The 18,183-nt window shown below is 53.1% G+C and overlaps 5 protein-coding genes across 5 annotated transcripts; 4 read left to right on the top strand and 1 right to left on the bottom strand.

Annotated features, from left to right (window-relative positions):
• The first annotated feature begins 308 nt into the window (after positions 1-308).
• Positions 309-3,627, top strand: prp1 (U4/U6 x U5 tri-snRNP complex subunit Prp1). The gene is made up of 2 exons (XM_062909102.1): positions 309-911; positions 1,047-3,627. Exons 1-2 carry the CDS (start codon positions 571-573, stop codon positions 3,463-3,465), a joined length of 2,760 nt encoding a protein of 919 aa, XP_062767846.1. The 5' UTR covers positions 309-570; the 3' UTR covers positions 3,466-3,627.
• QC763_200670 (uncharacterized protein) lies at positions 3,561-4,768 on the bottom strand. Its single transcript, XM_062909101.1, has 3 exons — positions 4,208-4,768; positions 4,012-4,142; positions 3,561-3,950 (listed from the first exon to the last, which is right to left on the bottom strand). The coding sequence occupies exons 1-3, from the start codon at positions 4,317-4,319 to the stop codon at positions 3,783-3,785; spliced, it is 411 nt and encodes a 136-aa protein (XP_062767845.1). The 5' UTR covers positions 4,320-4,768; the 3' UTR covers positions 3,561-3,782.
• Positions 4,719-6,777, top strand: QC763_200660 (uncharacterized protein; the record flags this gene model as incomplete). Its single annotated transcript, XM_062909100.1, has 2 exons — positions 4,719-5,646; positions 5,699-6,777. Exons 1-2 carry the CDS (start codon positions 5,379-5,381, stop codon positions 6,775-6,777), a joined length of 1,347 nt encoding a protein of 448 aa, XP_062767844.1. The 5' UTR covers positions 4,719-5,378.
• A 390-nt stretch (positions 6,778-7,167) lies between these two features.
• On the top strand, positions 7,168-9,774 carry QC763_200650 (uncharacterized protein; the record flags this gene model as incomplete). The annotated part of the gene is made up of 1 exon (XM_062909099.1): positions 7,168-9,774. One exon carries the CDS (start codon positions 7,168-7,170, stop codon positions 9,772-9,774), a length of 2,607 nt encoding a protein of 868 aa, XP_062767843.1.
• A 7,860-nt stretch (positions 9,775-17,634) lies between these two features.
• Positions 17,635-17,892, top strand: QC763_200645 (uncharacterized protein; the record flags this gene model as incomplete). The annotated part of the gene is made up of 1 exon (XM_062909098.1): positions 17,635-17,892. The coding sequence occupies one exon, from the start codon at positions 17,635-17,637 to the stop codon at positions 17,890-17,892; it is 258 nt and encodes an 85-aa protein (XP_062767842.1).
• Positions 17,893-18,183: the final 291 nt, after the last annotated feature.

The raw sequence follows: 18,183 nt of genomic DNA, 5'->3' as shown, positions 1-18,183 counted from the left end.
GACTAATCCTAGGCAGCATCCAGATTCTTCAGCCAAGCCATAGCAACAGGATATGCCCAACTGCATTAGTTGGAGTCTTACTTGCATCTTGGCTTATGTGTCCAAGGATACAGAAGGCTGGGCTGCCTCGGTTACATAATCAGCATCTTGAAGTTGTAGGAACACTCTTTCTCACACGGGACAGGTTTAACTGACCTTGTGATAGAGGATCGTTCCAGCCTATCAGTTTCCAAATTCTACGAATTTATGTTAATGATTTCAACACCTTATATACAAGAGTTGTCCAAAACTTTGAATGACGCGGCTAGAGACCGAACCCTAACCCAAAGCCAGATGTATGTCCCACTTATTTTTCTTCAAAGCTTGGCGTGCAGCATTGCTTGACTTCTCGGAGCTCGCTCGTGCCTGGCGCGACAACTGATAATCCATGCAACAAAAAGTTACCAGTTTACCATCATTGATTCGCGCCCCCGGCCACGGTGACCGCCAACCATTGCAGGCGCATGAATAAAGATTCGTCATAGAAGACGACATCATCATCCACATCGCGATCGATAAACAGCCGCCACAATGTCACGGAGGGACTTCCTTAGCATGCCCGCGCCCGAGAACTACGTCGCTGGTCTCGGGCGTGGTGCCACTGGCTTTACCACCAGATCTGACTTGGGTCCGGCGCGAGAAGGTCCCAGCGAAGACCAAATCAAGGCTGCTGTCGCAAAGAGGACAGCCCAATTGGGACTCGGTGGCGACAATGCGAAAGATGATGACAACGATGACGCCGCTCGATATCAGGATCCAGACAACGAGGTTGGCCTGTTTGCCGGCGGTTTCTATGATAAAGAGGATGAAGAGGCAGACAAGATCTGGGAAGATATAGACGAGAAGATGGCAAGCAGGAGGAGAAAGCAAAGGTTAGTACTCTCCCCTTTTCAAGTCTAACCCAGCGCTTTCCTTCCCACACGTACACCCAAAAGCACTCGGTTTATCGTCTTATACCCTTAGATGAATGGAGAACGAAATACCAACGGTCTACTTTTTGCGAACAGGGAAGCACGAGAAAAAGCCGAACGAGAAGAATACGAGCGACAGAACCCAAAGATTCAGCAGCAGTTTGCCGGGCTCAAGAGAAAATTGGCCGAGCTCACCGACGATGATTGGGCGAACATACCCGAGGCAAAGGATGCCACCGGCAAGACCAAGAGGGCACGACAAGCGAGGATGGAGAGATTCTATGCTGTGCCCGACAGCGTGCTAGCTGCTGCGAGAGACCAGGGTCAGTTTGGCACGACAGTTGCAGACGATGGGACTGCTACCAGCGCTACTCCCGGAGGAACCGAAACGACAACGGATTTTGCAAAGATCGGTGCCGCCCGCGACAAGGTGTTGAAGGCAAGACTTGAGCAGACATCACAAACCAGCGGGCTTGCTACGGCAGGTAGCGCCACGAGTCTGGATCCGAGGGGTTACTTGACCTCACTAGCCAGCACCCAAGGTGCAGAGCAGAGTATCGGTGATATTGAGCAGTTCAGAAAGATGTTGAAGTCTGCTGTAGACTCAAACCCCAAACAGGCGTCCAGTTGGATGGCTGCGGCAAGATTGGAGATGACAGCAGGGAAACCGGGTGCCGCCCGCAAGTTGATTGCGGCTGGGTGCCAGCATTGTCCCAAGAATGAGGATATCTGGCTTGAGAATATCAACATCAACGACACTCACAATGCCAAGATTATTGCGGCTGAAGCTATCCGCAACAACCCAAAGTCGGTGAAGCTCTGGGTGGCGGCCATGAAACTGGAGAATGACCAAAGATCACGGAAGAAGGTGATCCGAAAGGCGCTGGATCATAACCCACAATCCGAGGCTTTATGGATTCATGCGGTGAACCTGGAAGAAGATGTGGAAGATGCCCGCATTTTGCTAGCCAAGGCTACTGAGCTTATCCCCGAATCACTCGACTTGTGGCTGAGACTGGCACATTTAGAGACCCCGGAGAATGCTCGCAAGGTGCTCAACAAGGCCGTCAAGAAGCTCCCCAACTCCCACGAGCTGTGGATTGCGGCCGCTCGCCTGGAGGAGCAGCTTGGTGAGGGTGCAAGACGACCAGTCATGAAGAACGCCGTTAAGTTCTTGGTCAAGCAAAACGCCATGCCCAAGCGTGAAGAATGGATTGCTGAGGCTGAAAAGTGCGAGGATGAAGGCGCGGTCATCACCTGCAGCAATATCATCGAAGAGACCCTTGGCTGGGGGCTGGACGAGGACGACGACCGCAAGGAGCTCTGGATGGAAGATGCCAAAGCCAGTATCAGCCGCGAAAAGTACGCCACCGGCCGGGCGATATACGCCTATGCTCTTCGTGTCTTCCCCAACAGCAAGAGCCTTTACCTCGCCGCCATTGACCTGGAGAGAGAGCACGGCAACAAGGAGGACCTCTGGAACGCGCTTGAAAAAGCCGTCGAGGCCTGCCCTCACCAAGAGACCTTCTGGCTCATGCTGGCCCGCGAAAAGGCAGGCGAGATTAACGAGGCTCGTCGCGTTCTGGCCCGTGCCTTCAAGCAAAACCCCGATAACGAGGACATCTGGCTTGCGGCTGTCAAGCTTGAGGCTGACAACGGCTTTATCGATCAAGCCCGCGACCTGCTCAAGACTGCCCGGCAAAACGCCCCTACCGATCGTGTCTGGATGCGTTCCGTGGCCTTTGAGCGCCAGCTAGGCAACAGCGAAGCCGCCCTTGACCTCGTCATTGACGCCCTCCGCCTCTTCCCTAACGCCCCAAAGCTTTGGATGATGAAGGGGCAGATTTACGAGGACATGGATCAGCCGGCACAGGCAAGGGAGGCATATGGTGCCGGTGTCCGCGCCGTTCCTTCGTCGGTCCCCTTGTGGCTTTTGTACTCCCGTCTGGAGGAGCGCCTCAACAACGTGGTCAAGGCCCGTTCCGTCCTCGACAGAGCAAGGCAGGCAATTCCCAAATCGGCTGAGCTGTGGACTGAGCTCATCCGTCTTGAGCGTCGCGCCGGTAACATCACTCAGGCCAAGACCCTCATGGCTACTGCCCTGCAGCAGATGCCCAAGAGCGGTCTCCTCTGGGCGGAGAGGATTCTTCACCTGGAACAGCGAACCCAGCGCAAATCGCTGCTGGCGGAGGCGATGAAGAAAGTGGAGAACGACCCGGTGCTGATGGTGACGGCGGCGTATATCCTCTGGAAAGAGAGGAAACTCGAGCAGGCGGATAAATGGTTTGAGAGAGCGCTGAAGCTGGACACGGACCATGGGGATACGTGGGCGTGGTATTACAAGTTTTTGCTGCAGCATGGGACGGAAGAGAAGAGGGCTGGGTTGGTGAGCAGGTGTGTTTTGGCGGAGCCGAGACATGGGGAGTATTGGCAGCGGGTGGCCAAGATGCCGAAGAATGCGGGGAAGGGTACGGGGGAGATGTTGAAGTTGGTTGCTGCTTCTTTGCCGGAGTAGGGTCCTGGAGGAGTGTTGTAATGTTGAATTGGTTTGGGGACATGGGACGGGATTAGGGCACGTATGGATAGGATAATGATATCAATTGATCGATCAACTTGAGATCAAATTCAAACAAAACTAGAAAACCCCGAAAACCTGAAAACACCCAGTTATCAAAACCCCCAAACATAACTGTTGTGGTTGTATAGATATCGCTGACGCGACCTTCATGTCATGATGATAAACAAAGAAACCAGTTCCGTTCGCTCTCCCCTTCCATTATCATACACCTCCCGCCTCCTCCTTTCATTATTAAGTAGTTGATAAGTTGGGCTTTACTTGCTCCCGAACCACGAGCTAAGGTAGCTCTTGCTCTTGGCGGCCTTCTCCTCGACCGTCCGGTCAAACTCGTCAATCTTCTTGAGGGTATCGGCCTTGGCTTGTTTGGCGATGGCCTCGGCTTCGTGCTTGGCTTGGCTGAGGTCGCGGTTGACGGTGGTTACCTTTGCATTGTTAGTGTTTTTGATTTTAAAGAAAAAAAGGGCGAGAACGAGGAAAACATACAGCAGAGTCAATCTTGGTGCCGACCTCGTGGCCGAGGCGGGTGCCTTCTTTCTCGGCCTTGTGGGTTGTGTGGGTTGGGTAGTTGGTGGGAATCTTGGATTCGATTTTGGCGGCGGCGCGGTGGGCGTCGCCTAAGGGGCAAGTTAGTATCAGGGGTAGATGATGGGGTGGGTGGTGTAGTGATGGTCGGACGTACTCTCAAACTGCTTCTCGGCTGCTCTGGGGTTGCCGCCGGCGCTGTAGAGGTAGTAACCAATGCCTGAGGCGGCGAGGGCACCGAGGGCGAGGGGGGCGCGAGACTTGGACATTTTGATTGTGGTTGTTTGTAAAGTTTATGTGGTTTTGTTGGTGAAGTGGAAGCTGTCGAGCGTTATTGCTTTTGATGGGATGGGAGCTGTGTCTTGTGTGAAATCTGATTGATGAATGGAAGTTGGAGGTCAAACAAGATGGGTGGTTGTGGTATTTCAATGCATTTGGGGGAAGCAAGCAACCAGTTGTTACTTGGTTTGCTACCTCCCTATTCGTTCCCGGTTACACCTCATGGCACGTTTTTCTGCTCTTTTGTCTGGTACCAAACTGGGACTTCTTGGAGAGAGCTCTTCATTCACGGGTCATGCATGACGTAGACGAGGGGCAGTTCGCGGTCGAGAGGTCCGTTGCGGTGGGGCCACGACCACTGCCGCTGCCCCGCTTTGGGGATGGGGTCCACTGTATTCGAGATTCAGATTGCAGACACGGAAAGAGTCTTCGTTGACACTGCGGATATCATTTTAGTAGACAGCTCTACAGTGCTTGTTGAATTCTTTGATACATCGTCAGATTTTGGGGTTATTTCATGTTTTGTAGCCATCAGCTATACATCAGTTGCTCTCTCAGACAGTGTTCTTCAGCCCACTGTAAAGATGCAAAAGCACGAGCCAGCCTGGGGAGCTTGGCATCAAACTGGCCAGGGCACCGCCGCTAACCCAACGACATTACATCATGGCGCAGGCGAAGCTTCCAGTTCAGCTTCACACGCTTCTCTCGACAAGCACACTTCAATTCTCTGGTTTGGTTTCCATCAGGAGCCCCTAATTATGCCCATTGTCTCAAATCACATGCCTTAGTCTTGAATTGCACCTGCGTGGAGCCTTTTCCTGAGGAGGACACCCCTGTCGATTCATCGATCTCTACACGTACGCGCCAGCTCCAACACAAACTTCTGTCCAAGGCACCAGCGCATTGCATCAAACATCTCCACGAACCCCAACAAAGCGCCCCAGCTATAGCCGTCGGCCCCGTGTTCTTCGTTTTGTCAATGTATTTTTGCGGACATAGGGATCTGAAAGAAGGCGGCGGTACGTCATGCTTCTGGTAAAGGGGTAGTCATGCCGAGAATAAAACATCACCGCTCGTCGCGTCGCGTGCCCCCGCCCAAAGATAGCGACTTCGACCACGAGATCAACCTCGTTGACAAGTCCGAGGCCGAGGACGACTCCATCGGGCCTCCTACTGCGGGGCCGTCTTCGTCATTGCAGGACTCAACACGGGAGTCAGCACTAGGGGTATCTGATCGTGAGAATGGTGATGCCAGCAATGCGCGAGTAGGTGTAGCAGACGAGGAGGAACGCCCGCGCCCCTCCATCCACATCAATGGTACGCCCACGGTGTCATATCTTTTCTGAAGAGCAACACTAACAGCCTGTAGAGCCTACACCATTACGGGAAGACGTCGTCGACGCTGTCAACGCTGGGACAGCAAGGAGGAAGAGTGTGAGCAAGAAAAAGGCGCCTGAGTCGGCAATCGAGATTCTCTACGAGAACCAAAGAGGCGGCTTCCTCTGCGGGATACCTCTTTTCTCCTCCAAAGCCCTGGGCAACTTGGACCCAACAGCATGGACGAACTACGCCCACAAGCCCAGCCCGACAGATATACACACAGCTCAGGTGCCCGATCCTAGCTGGGAGTGGGCTTGGCCGGAGTGGAAAATCAACAAGGACGACAATGTCGACGATGAGGGCTGGGAGTATTCGTTTGCATTTTCTAAGAAGTTTTCATGGCACAAGGCGAGATGGTGGAACTCGTTTGTTCGTCGTCGAGCATGGATCAGGAAACGGGTCAGAAAAGATTCCGGGTACATTGCACAGGACCCCCAAATGCTCAATCCCGAGTACTTTTCCGTTCGGCCGTCGTCAGAGATGAGTCGTGAACGCGAACGCGAACGCAGCTCGAGCAGGATGAGTAAACGGACTGCCAGCCCCCGAGGCAGCAGACTTAGCATGAGCTCAACGAAATCAGGTGGTGCTGAACAACCAGACGACATCGAGCATGTTGGCGATCTTCTGGCCGTACTGCGGACATCCCGAATCGACCGGGAAAAGATCGAGGCAGTGGACAACTACCTTGAACATGCACAGGAAGACCTGGCAGGGCTACAGAAGGTGATGCACGAGATCATGTCACTCTTTGTATTTCAGGCCTCGAGGAGGGTCTTGCTGACGAGATTGACCGAGATCCATGATCAAACGGTGGCACAAAGCAAGAAGAAAGGCAAGGACGCAGATGGAGAATTACAACGGCGGGCGAGGAATCTCGCCGACGCAGTCAAGCATGCAGATGAGGAGGTAAGAAAGCTTGAGTACTGGAGCGACGTCAAGGGAATGGCTGAGGAGGGCGATTCGACAGGAGCAGTGGATCATCGAAAGGGGTGGGATCCGTCGTGGCAAGGCGTTGATAAATCCGGCCCTTCAGAGCCAGCTCCTCCAAACGGCGAGACCAAAAATTGAGGTCATGATGGTTTCATAGGCGTGGGTAATATCGTTTGGGAATAGCAATACCGGCATGGGAGAACTGGAGTTCAATATTGATAATGAAAATACCCCCTTTTTCTGTTGAAAGAGAGCGATTATGCTAGCACAGTGTCCTTGCAACTTATTTGTCACTGTGTTGAAAGTGGGGCAGCCGGTGCGGCTGCGGGCGGGACAGGATTGTTGCTCTTGAATTTTTTTGACAAGCTCCAGCTTGCTGAGACAGCAGCAACCACGGCACCACGACGACGACGATTGCGACTGCGACGACGCCGGCGACTGCGGCATTTACAGAGATCGGAAGGCCCGGATATTGAACCCCCGGCCGGCCGAATGCTTCCGCCATTCGACATGCCACATCCATAGCAAATGAGCCTGGGAGTCACGCAACCTTGGAGGGCCTGGTCGCAACGCTCACGGATTCCCCGGTTCTACTGGTCCTCCTCGGCTGCGATTGTCCCATTTTCCGGATACCAGAGAGCCTTCTTCCACGCCGGCCGCTCGAACCTTGCCAAAACCACCCCGAAGCCAGCAAACAATGCACGCCCGAGTGCTCATGCCTCCGCCAAGGCCGCCGCCACTAAGAATGCACAGAACTTGGTGAGCCGGTTGGAGATTCTGCCATACCAACCTCACGGGGCGATTCCCGTTACTGTCGACTATCTAGGCACCAACCCCAGCTGGGGATCTCGACAGAAACAAGCCTCGAAGCACCGCGCCGCTCTCAAAGCAGCACAACATATCGACGAGCGTCACAAGCGGGTGTCAGACTGGCGTCTCATTCTCGAGACTCTGTTGAAGCAGACTCCTATTCTTGATCACGACATTCTTGTGGTCAAGGTACGACTTCCAGATGACGGCTTCAAGCGCTTGGAAGACGACTTTCATGACAACTTTTGGGATATTTGTTCGCGAACAGGATGTCGGATGAGGTTATACACTACGACAAATAGGAAACGAACGGGGCCGGTACCATCCGTGTGGGAGAGTGGGCTAAAAGGGTTGGAATGGAGTGCTACACAGGAGAAGTTTATTCTGATCTTTGGTGGGCTTGATAACGTCACAGCGGCCTATAACGGGGTTGTTCGCGCAGTGAAGGGTGGCATTCTCGTTGGAACTCGAACCGAGGATAATTGGGAAGACCTGCTGCAGCTTTCACCGAAGACAGTGGAGGAGCTGTCTTTGCGAATCGCGGGTCCCAAAGCCAAAGACTCGAAGCAGAGAAAAGACAGCACAACGGAGATGCAGTTCAGGAAGCCCGTTTCGCGTCCCCGTGAACTAGCGAGGTTTCATGAAATTCACCCAGAGCCATATCGCCTCGCGGTTAGGGCAGATCAGATTCCACCCTTGGAACCTGGCGAGATTTGGACCAAGGCTTCTTTCTTGCGTTACGTTCGCCGACTCGTGGGTGGCCAACTGACGCCTGGTGAGCACCGCTTCTTATACGGGAATGAGGGTGATGAACAGGCCACACATGTGGATGTCGTTGTCCGCCAGCTGCAGCGCGCTTTTTATGATGAGGAGTGCGTTGATGCAGTTTCGCTTCCCGCCCTCAAAGACGCTCTTCGATATCTCGCCCAATCACCTCATGGGTCCCGCTTCACCCATGTGCCAGGGGGGCTGGTACGCCGCGTGAAGTCTTTAGGTCTTAAACTCGATGCCGATGTTTTCAACTGGGTTGCCCAATTCGCAGTCAAGTCCAAGCACCTCCGAGCCTTCCAGCGGACGCTCAGTGCGATGGTTCGAGAAGGGCATGCGCCAAACTTCAAAACTTGGTTTCTTTTCTTGCGAATAATCAAGGCCGAAGACGTCAGGCGCTACATTCTGCGGGCGATGAACACGAAGGGTTATCTTACGGACCCAGAATGCATGCGCCGGATATACGCAGAGATGGCTGGCCTCGACCTGCACCGGGCTCTTGAACTGAAGCAAGATTTTCAGTCTTTTCTTCAGAGCCAGCGCGACCTTTATGGTCCCGATTGGCGCCTGACGGTCTGGATCGGGAATATCTTGATTCACAAGTACGGCGCCTCAGGGCAGCTCAACAACCTCTTCCAGGTTCTTGAGGCTATGATTGCTGCTGGAGAAAGGCCGGATATAATTACGTTGAATACAATACTCTCCCATTGCCGGGACCAGCGGAAACTCGGCTTGGCGATGTCAACCTTGGGATTCTTTTCCAAGCACAGCCTGGCACAGCCAGACGAGATCACATACCGACTGCTCTTCTCGATGGCCTGGACATCCAGGCGCCTCCACCTGACTACCTACATATTCCGCCATGCTGTCCTCGCCGGGTTTGACTCACATCTGATGAGATCCCGCGTCGCGACGCTCCTGAAGGCGACCTCGCCTGATTTCACAGAGTACCTGGGATTCTCTACTTTGCCTGACAAGTGGGTACAGGCAGGTCGTTTCGTTCGAAGCAAACGACATTTGGCCAAGATTTTAGTTCTGGAAAAGTCGTTGATCAAGAGGGGAGTTTCCAGAGTGGAACGGTGGAAGCAGTGGCTGAACAAAGAGACGGCAAAGGTCTGCCTGTCAAAGCCCGACATCTACAAACGGCTGTTGCTATCTGACTTTCGCCGTCATGATTATTGGAAACATCGGGCATCAGCGGCACCCACCAACGATATCCGCTCTTTCTGGGACTGGTCAAAAACGGCACATCTCTCTCTCAGGCCGAGATTTTCACTTTGTGAGATGATCAAGCGGGCTACAGCCAAGGATGAGGCCCTGCTCAAGGCGGCGAGGAAAAATAGGTGGTTTGTTTTTGAGGCGAGGGAGCTGCTGGCCGTGCGCCGGGGAAAAAGGCCTGGGGTTTCAGGTCGCGGTGCAATTCACGTGCAGAAAGATGAGCCTAAGATCCAGCAACCGAAACCGCTGGCGGCACGGGGGGAAAGGGAGAGACGGAGGAAGGAGCTGAGGTCAGGGCAATCCAAAAGAGATCCACCCGGGAGGAACGTGAGATTATAGAGGGGCAAAGGCCACTCGCCGCGAGGAGGGTAAGGGCGAAGCGGAGGGCAATTTTGAGAGGGAGGATGAAATCATAGATGAGAGAAGACGATTTTGGTTGGCCAGGCCTAGAAAGGGCGAGTTTTATTGTATTCTAGCCGACTGATAGACGTGTATTATACCACTACTCTTGACATAGAGCTTAACATCAGGAAGGTGCATGATGGGGTAGAGAATCATTTTTCGAGTATATGACGGGTGAGGTATTGTATAGTATATAAAACTAACAGAGCGCATTAGATATTGACGAGGTTAGGGGCCTGCAGTGTGTGTTTGTCTTTTGGGTCTTGTACATATCCGTTTTGTTTTTTGAAAGAGGTGATAAGCAACGCGGTAATATATTTCCATTACATCAAGACTTGTTAAGGTACAATCGGCTTCTTTAGCAGGTATCTCATACGAAGACGAAGAAAGACACCATTCGCAGGTAGTTACCTACACCAAAAGGCCCATCTCCTCGGCGTTTCAGTCAAAGAATTTACTTACCCGAGCAATATACAACTGTTTCGGTGGGTAGCTTTGCTGTGAATTTATTGTGAAGTTTTACGTACACCCATAATAACGATCGAGATCATAAACACAACACGCCAAGTGGAAGCTGTTGGCTGGAATAAGGATATGGCAAACATGGTATTCACTTTAAGGGGGGGCGGGCTACAACGATGGAGATGAATACCCTCCCCGTGGTGGTCGTTACGAGAGTTGCCTGTTGACGGGGCTTCATTTTATTTAAAGGCGTATGATAGGTTAGTTTCTTCTGTAACCGAGATTCACCACGATTTTACACTTGCACACCAGCCCGAGAGCAGCCTTGATGATTTCGAAATACTGATATCATGATTTCAAATATGTTGTGCCTCGGTTTATGCACTGGTCATGATGTACATTAAAAAAAAAGCCAGGTCGACGATCGGTTGGCCTGGGTAATTGATTGCGAGGTATCCGATACCTCTTGTTGGCCGCGCGCGCTTATTTTCTCATTCTGAACGTCGGTTGATGTTTGTGAGTGTGGGTATGAGGAATCACAACATTGTATCATGTAAAAATGAGGCATGTGCGGATGTGATGTCTGTAGGTAGGCAAAGCAGGGAGATATTCTGGGAGGTTGATTATTGATGTTTGGGGGGTTTTGCATTACGGGATGATCAAAGGTATCACGTATGTCGTGGACAGAATAACTGACGCTGCAAAAATACTGAACCATACCTTTGAAGAGACAGTTAATAGGCCTGGAAAGATGGCCTATAGGTCTTGAAGGATAGCAATTCTGTCCAGGACTTGTCTATATACACAGTTTGGGACGGGAAAGGGGGATCTACAGGGTAAGAATTTGTTCTCATTTACAGGCTTGCGATTGATTTCCGAGTTGGCCGAGAGTAGAAATACCGAGAGAGCCACAACGATGGGAGGCTGTCCGGAAGTCTGGCGATAGAGGAGAGTGAAACATCGTGACGGTGTATATTGACTGGACAGGCCTGATCTCACCGAGTTCAACACGAACTCAAGATTGAATATGCCTCGACAATTGTTGCATTGTCGTCGACCTGCCAGCGACCTGCCAGAAGGTGGATACCTGTCCAGCCTCGAGCTTGATTAACCAGGAGTCCTCGTTGGGCTGAGTCGTGGTGCTACCCAAACATCGAGGCGCCTAGTATAAGACAGGTAGCATAATCCGGTGAAGATATCCCAGTTCTTGCTGTTGAGCATGTGTGGTGTGAGGTGGTGTGAGAGTATTGGATAGAGGTGTGAAGCAAAAGATACATCGGGTTTTTGTACCTACCTTCATTTGTCTGTCGTTGACTCATCTCCGTTTTCTCCGTCGTTGCTGGCGATATTCGGCGATCTGTATACTGCTTCTGAAACTGTGCCCGCTTTCTCGGGAATCTCACAGGCACAATATCTCGGACTGCGCCGGGGAAGGACCCGGAGAGAGTCGTCACGCAATCACCGTTGTATTACGGCGCTGCTTCTGGTCGATATGTGGTCCTAGATTGTGGTTGGCCCAGCTCCAACAACCAGCTAATCTCAGAGTCCCAAAGAAAACTCTACCAAGTAGGCTGCCATGTGGTTGATGAGACGTCACGAGCCTGACGAAGTGGACACGATGGACCAAGCAGGATTCCGGCTCTTCAGCTGGGTAGGGTCAGCTAGACTTGGGATGTGTTTGCCTAAGGCGAGTGACTCTTATGATCCTCATCATGAGACAGAGGACGGAGACGAAGGATCGCGCAAACAAGACGCACGGTCGGGGGTGGACGACGCCTTTGCGGAGGAATCCTCAGGATCGCAACCGTTCCGTTTCGTCTCGTCCCGTCCCGTGCAAGATGCTGACTGTTTCGCTAATGCCCATCTCTCCACGCCGACTCATGCGAGTCTGGCTTGGGCAGTGTAATCGGGAGTCTGAATATGTGCCTTGCTATGGCCCTGTGTGTGACCATCCAGTTGGACCTGAGGGCAAACCAAAACTGTTCGGTGCCAGAGACATTCCTCGTACCGGTTATTTTGCTGCTATTCTCATCGCCTTTGCATGTAATATCACGCATCCATCTCACTTGAGAAAGAGGTGGTGTCCCATGACACCGCGAGGGCAGGACGGAAGACGTCAGGGTGTCAGAAAAGGCCCCCCAGGTGGTCACAATTTACCCCCTATTGAAAGAGAGCCGACGGTTGGCTAAGAAAGCCTGTGGGGTCCAGTCTCCTGCATACAAGAGGTGATCTCGAAGTCAGACCGGACAGCTTCATCGGATATGGTATGCTCGACACCGACTTCGATGTCAGCAACCACACACAGTTCGATGGGTATCCATGGTGGCCATCAACCCAGAAAGGCACAGGGGCGATATTCGCTGCCGAGTGTCTTTTCGTATTGTACCGCGACAAAAGGACCTCTCTGTGGATTTTCAAGGTGAAACGTGAGTTTACCGAGTTTGCTGGGAACGTGGGGGCGGGTTGGGGCCTAAAAGGCAGCTTTGCCCCTTGAACTAGGCATGACTGTTGGGTTCAAAGCCAACTCGAAAGGCCCGACACAATGTGAAAAGACTCTGTGCCGCATCTCAAGGCATTTTAAAGAATCTGGGGTAGTAATCGCCACAGTCTCTCTGCGCCCAAATATGAAACCGTCCGGATTCCGGCACTGTGTGGCATGAGCCCTCAAGATTGGGCGACAGTATACCACACGGCGATGGGTTCCTGTAAGCGCAGGAGAGATGAATATCGAGAAGCTGATGTTGGGAACCTCCTTGTACGGCAGAAGGCAGACCGAACAGCAACCCGAGAGGGGGTCCTGATGGTGGCTTGTAGAGTTTGTGCGACATAAGACGGGCATCTATGAGTGCGGATGAAGCTTAATCTGACGCTCATTTGACTGTTTCTAGTCGTTTTGAAGCCACACTTTCCTGTATACACTGTGGCACTTAACGGGAGGCAGACCTATGTTTTTCGGTCAGTTACCACGTATATCCCTTGGTCCGAATCATGGCCATGGCTCACAGCCACTCAGAAATTACTCACAGAGGCTCGTGTTGGCAGAAGAGATATAAAAGTGTTCGGCGATATCATGGATGGGGGCTGGAAATGAGCCCAGAATCTCGCATCTCATCCCAACGGCGTCGACAACATAACCGATGAACGTTTGCTGTGGTGGGGTAAGATAGATTGCAGCTTGCGCCTTCCTTGTTTCCGTCGAGCTTCTTGGGAGGTTGGCTCTTTCACATGGTCAGCATCAACAGCACCCCCAAGGACTGCTGCCTGATTTTGATGCCTGATTGGGTGCTAGCCGACCAAGCAAGCAATTGTAAATGCACTCACTGGCAGCAACTAAAGTTTAGTGGGGGAGACTGCCAATGATGAAACACAACAAGAAGAGGCTACTGCGAACATTTACATCTTCCGTCTCCTAATTCCTGCCGGCGATTCCGTTTCCACTTTCGACGTCACTGATGCTCCATTTGTTGAGCGACCGAGTCAACGACGACAGCGAATAGCTGCAGCCGTCAGCCATCGCGAGGCTGTGTTGCGGCCGTCCTATCGAGCCGATTCCTGATTGGACCCCAAGACGAAAGGCCGCAAGACATGCAGCACTGCGGGCTCGTCAAGCCAGCCTGGTTGGCCCGCTCCCGAGCCCCGTCGGTCAAAACTCCGTTTGTCCCCGCATGCCGCGTCCCAGAGCTCCCCGGTCGGCATCCAAAGACCACTAGGGCTCCATCGTGCCATCATCACCATGGGCCCGGCGCCGGCAAAGGATGATTAGGGTTCCCGAAAAGATCGTGCCGCGCAGTGGGGTCAGGCATATCGCAAGGTTGAATTGAAACTCGAAAGCACGCTGACACATCGCACACAGGTGTTGGCGATGAGTTTGAAGTGCTTGCGGTGGATACGAGCCACATACAGTAGCAACCAGCAACGGGAAGGGGACCGAAGGGATTATGGGACCTCGTTTGGGCGGCCCTTTCGGTGAGTGCTGTCTTGATGTCGTCATTGAAAGGAGTACTCTCTACGCATACCGTCGTCGTCCCGAGGCAGCCGAGTCATCATTGCCGTCTCCATGGCCGATAACCCCTGGTTTGGGTGGAAGACATTGATGTTCTGATGCCCTTCCGCGGTACAACCTCAGGTGACTGCCCAGATAGTAGGCAGGCGACCACTAGGAAATACTCTCTGCGCACGCAGGACTCCAGCGCTGACAGGAGCGGCCGATCCTTGAAATCAAACTAACCAAACTAACCACCAAAGTGTCAGGCAATAGTATGCTATCCGTCCTCACCGTCCCCAGCCGCCTTTTCGACATTTGGTGATGTGGTACACACATGGTGGATGGTGGAGCTGTGGTAAAAGGCCGACTGGTGGAGGTAGAGGGGCACATCCCCCACCGATCGCAAGATCGAACCAGGGTTCCAGTCCCAGGGTGACGGTCAGGGAGGGCAGCCACCATCTGCAGCATCGCATTGGCCACCATTGGGCGAGGTACGGCTGAAGCGCCCGTTGTGACAAGATGATATCAACAATAGCCCTAAAACTCGGGTGCTGACGAGATCCAACTGCTAAATCCAGCATCTTTGGTATCGATGTCCGTCATGCCATTCTGTAGCCGGACTAGGGGAGGGAGCACCCACACAGGATGACTGCAGATTTAGCCATAGCAGAACAGAAGACCGTCAGGGTTCCGGTCGACATTCCGTACCACGCCCAATGGCCGAGTTGAGCGGCATCCTCCCGGCCCCACGGTCAAGCCCCCCGACTCCGTGATCCGGACCGGCGCCAGGAAACAGAGGCCGCCATGGCAGCGGCGGTTTGTTTCAAGAAACATTGACAGCCTTGGCGGTGAGCACAGGTTCCCGCACGCCAATCAGATGCTCCCGTCCCTGGTCCCTGTCCCGTTTCTAAGATCTCTTCTTGGCACGACCGTTTCAACTCGCTTCGTTGCGGATGGATTGGGCTGTTCGCTCTGATATCATATGCTGGTGATGATCTCTCGTCAGTAGTAGAGAAATCACTAGTGAGTCGTCAGCATCCTTGTCTATACTGACCCACCCAGATAACCGGGAGACAACCCCGGGTCTGTTGTTCGTACAACACACCATCTAATTCTCGGACCTCAAAGTCAACTACCTTAACTTAGTACTCCATCATGGGATCGGAGAATACAGCAACTTCCCCCACTGCTACACAATGAACTCGAACTATCTTTGGAGACGCCTTACTGGTCTCCTCGTTACGAGTTTAGAAGGCGTGGTGCCTGGTCAGCCACACCACCTCCGAAACCCCCGCTGAGGCTTGTACACTGCACGCCCCATCGACATACAGGATTCAGATCTACGCCGCACCCACAATGCTCTGCGGCTCTCGGTGCGGTTCAGCAAATAGACTGCTGATGTGGGAGTATGTGGCGGACCGACTTCCCAGGTCAAGGCCCAGCGCATGACGATGGTTGATTCCTTACCTTACTTGCCGACGGGAGGGACCGCTTTGAAGGAGGAGAAGGACCGCCGCCTAACTCACGGCCGGGAACGGCTCCGCGGGTGTGCCTTGGACTCTCCCGGCAAGGTCATCGTCGAACTGGCCTGCCAAGAACAGGATGGCTGATATCGCCGTCCCTGCTGCGAGGATGCCCAGCTTGCTCCACAAGTCGAATGATGGACGGAACTTGTCTCGGTTGCTATTGCAACTTGGCGTTGCGTGTTTGAACAGTTGAAAGGACCTCGAGCTGAACACGGCGTCAACTGCAACATCTGCTTCCTGAGTTGCTTGGAAAAGCCGGAATGCGCAGCGGCCCACCTAGATCCGGGACCTTTGATGATCAGTCGTCGATATTGCTTGCATAGCTTACCGAACAAAAAACCACGCTGGAAGTTGTTGGAGTATGTATGTACTCGGCCAATGCTGCTGTCGTGGCACATTGATGCCTGCAGCAGTAGAGTTGACCCGACGCAGGCAATGTTGCTCCGGCAGGTCCCAAGATCTGATTATCGATCGCTGGAGCGCGCTTGCATCACGCTGCAGTACTTTGTCTCCTGCAGTGGCTCCCGCTGTACCTCACTACCACCCACCATCATCAACACCACACCGCGCCATACAACACACACCGAGTCTGATGCACTGGTTCATGCTGGCCGTCATGAAAAAAGACGCATCAGCAAATACGCACAGCACAAGCAGCTCGCGTGTTGTTTGCGAAAATGGAACCTCAGGCATGACGGGAGTGGCCTATGTGGCTTTTGACGTCAGCGTCTCGTTCTGTGCCCTGTGCCCTAATGTATCTGCCAATTCTGGAAGCAAGCTCTAAGACGGCAGATGGCACACACCAATTCAATCAAGGGCGGCGATGAGTGACCTTGTTGTCCGGTATCCGCGAAGCTCGACACTAGAGAGGGAGTCACGCCGCAATAACGGGCTTCCCCGGCACTGCAGTCAGATTGCCGCGCTCCGTTATGATGCTTGGGCTCCGTTTAGTTGGGGGCTGGGGGGTGAGGTGTCGCTGTACCCTCCAGGAGCTATCCCTGCCGGCCAACCGCTAGTACTGCGACTTCGTACCAGCAGAACCCACCCACCTACCGTCGATTTCTGTCGCACCTGCGTTCAACAGGACTGCGAAGTCTCCCAAACAACACCTGCACCCTGCACCATGACATGCACCTTGTGCATCCGCCAGAGAACACCATGCCAAACAGAGCCATGTACCGGTTCATGGACCACCCAACAACGGTCCCTGCGCCCTCTTCCGTTGCGTTAGTCTGCATGGCTCTATGCTGGAGTCTGGTTACTGAGGGCGAGGTGTGAGCTACTATCCCTTCCCCTGGCAGCAGGTGGTGATTGCTGCCTTCACGCCGCAGACGCAGGTCCCCTCCAAACAACGGCTGGAGACCTTCGACAGGCTCCTACGCCTATAAGGCTCCTACGATGTCCTCTTTCGGTCTGGAGATGATGAGTCGAACATTCACAACTGGCTTGCATGAAGGTGTATTGCCTAATTACTCATTTCTCTTGTTCTGTTGCTTGCCTTGCGTTGCCATTCGCTTCGCACTCTTCTTGCACACCTCGAATTCGGGCTCTGCCACCCCTTCGGTATTGCTCCTATATTTATTTTGGCCTTCGCTCTCAGGAATCTCGTGCACTTTCACTCGACCCCTCTACACAAGTTCGCACACCAAGCCTTGGTTTTCGATAGTCAGATACACATCAGATCGGATCAGATCACACATCCCATCACAGCAACCCCACCGCCACCTCCCACTCCGGCAGTCAACACCCTCTGCACGGACGACATCTCCTACCCCCAGCATACATACAGACACTCACACTCAGTCTCAAGCTCAAGTCAGCATCATGTGCTACCAGTTGATCGAGCGGTACTCATCTTGCCGCTGCTTGTACTACCAGCACGCCATCGACCGTTGTGCGGCATATGGTCGTGTAGGCCACACGATCCAGCAGAGGACGATATTGGTTGGGTACGCCTGCGCGGATCACACAGCACACTCCAGCGGATATGACGACTACGGATACTCCCAGTATTCCGACTCGGGCTACCACTCCCACGGCCAGAGATCACACAAAAGCTCACACGGCAGCCGGTACCGATGAAAAGTTGTGTCTTCGACAATAGGCTGCCGTTCCTCGCATTCACCACCACTGGTACCTTTTGAGTATGAAGATTGGGTCTCTTATCTCTACTCATTCCGAGAACGGGCTCCGGCACCAACCCAGCCATTCTCTCGGCTTTCCTATCTCTTCGTGGGCCACGATCGATTGATGTCAATATCAGCCCCGCCTGCTTTTCTCTAAGCGGCAAACAGGACTCAACATCTCGCCCATGTCGCTCAATTTCCCCTACGGACGAATGCACACCAACGGACAGGCAGTTCTGTTATCGAA

Source organism: Podospora pseudopauciseta, assembly GCF_035222475.1.
Source record: "Podospora pseudopauciseta strain CBS 411.78 chromosome 2 map unlocalized CBS411.78m_2, whole genome shotgun sequence".
NCBI classification, from domain to species: domain Eukaryota; kingdom Fungi; phylum Ascomycota; class Sordariomycetes; order Sordariales; family Podosporaceae; genus Podospora; species Podospora pseudopauciseta.
The sequence above is the reverse complement of the archived record's forward strand: the minus strand, read 5'-3'. Positions and strand labels throughout refer to the sequence as shown.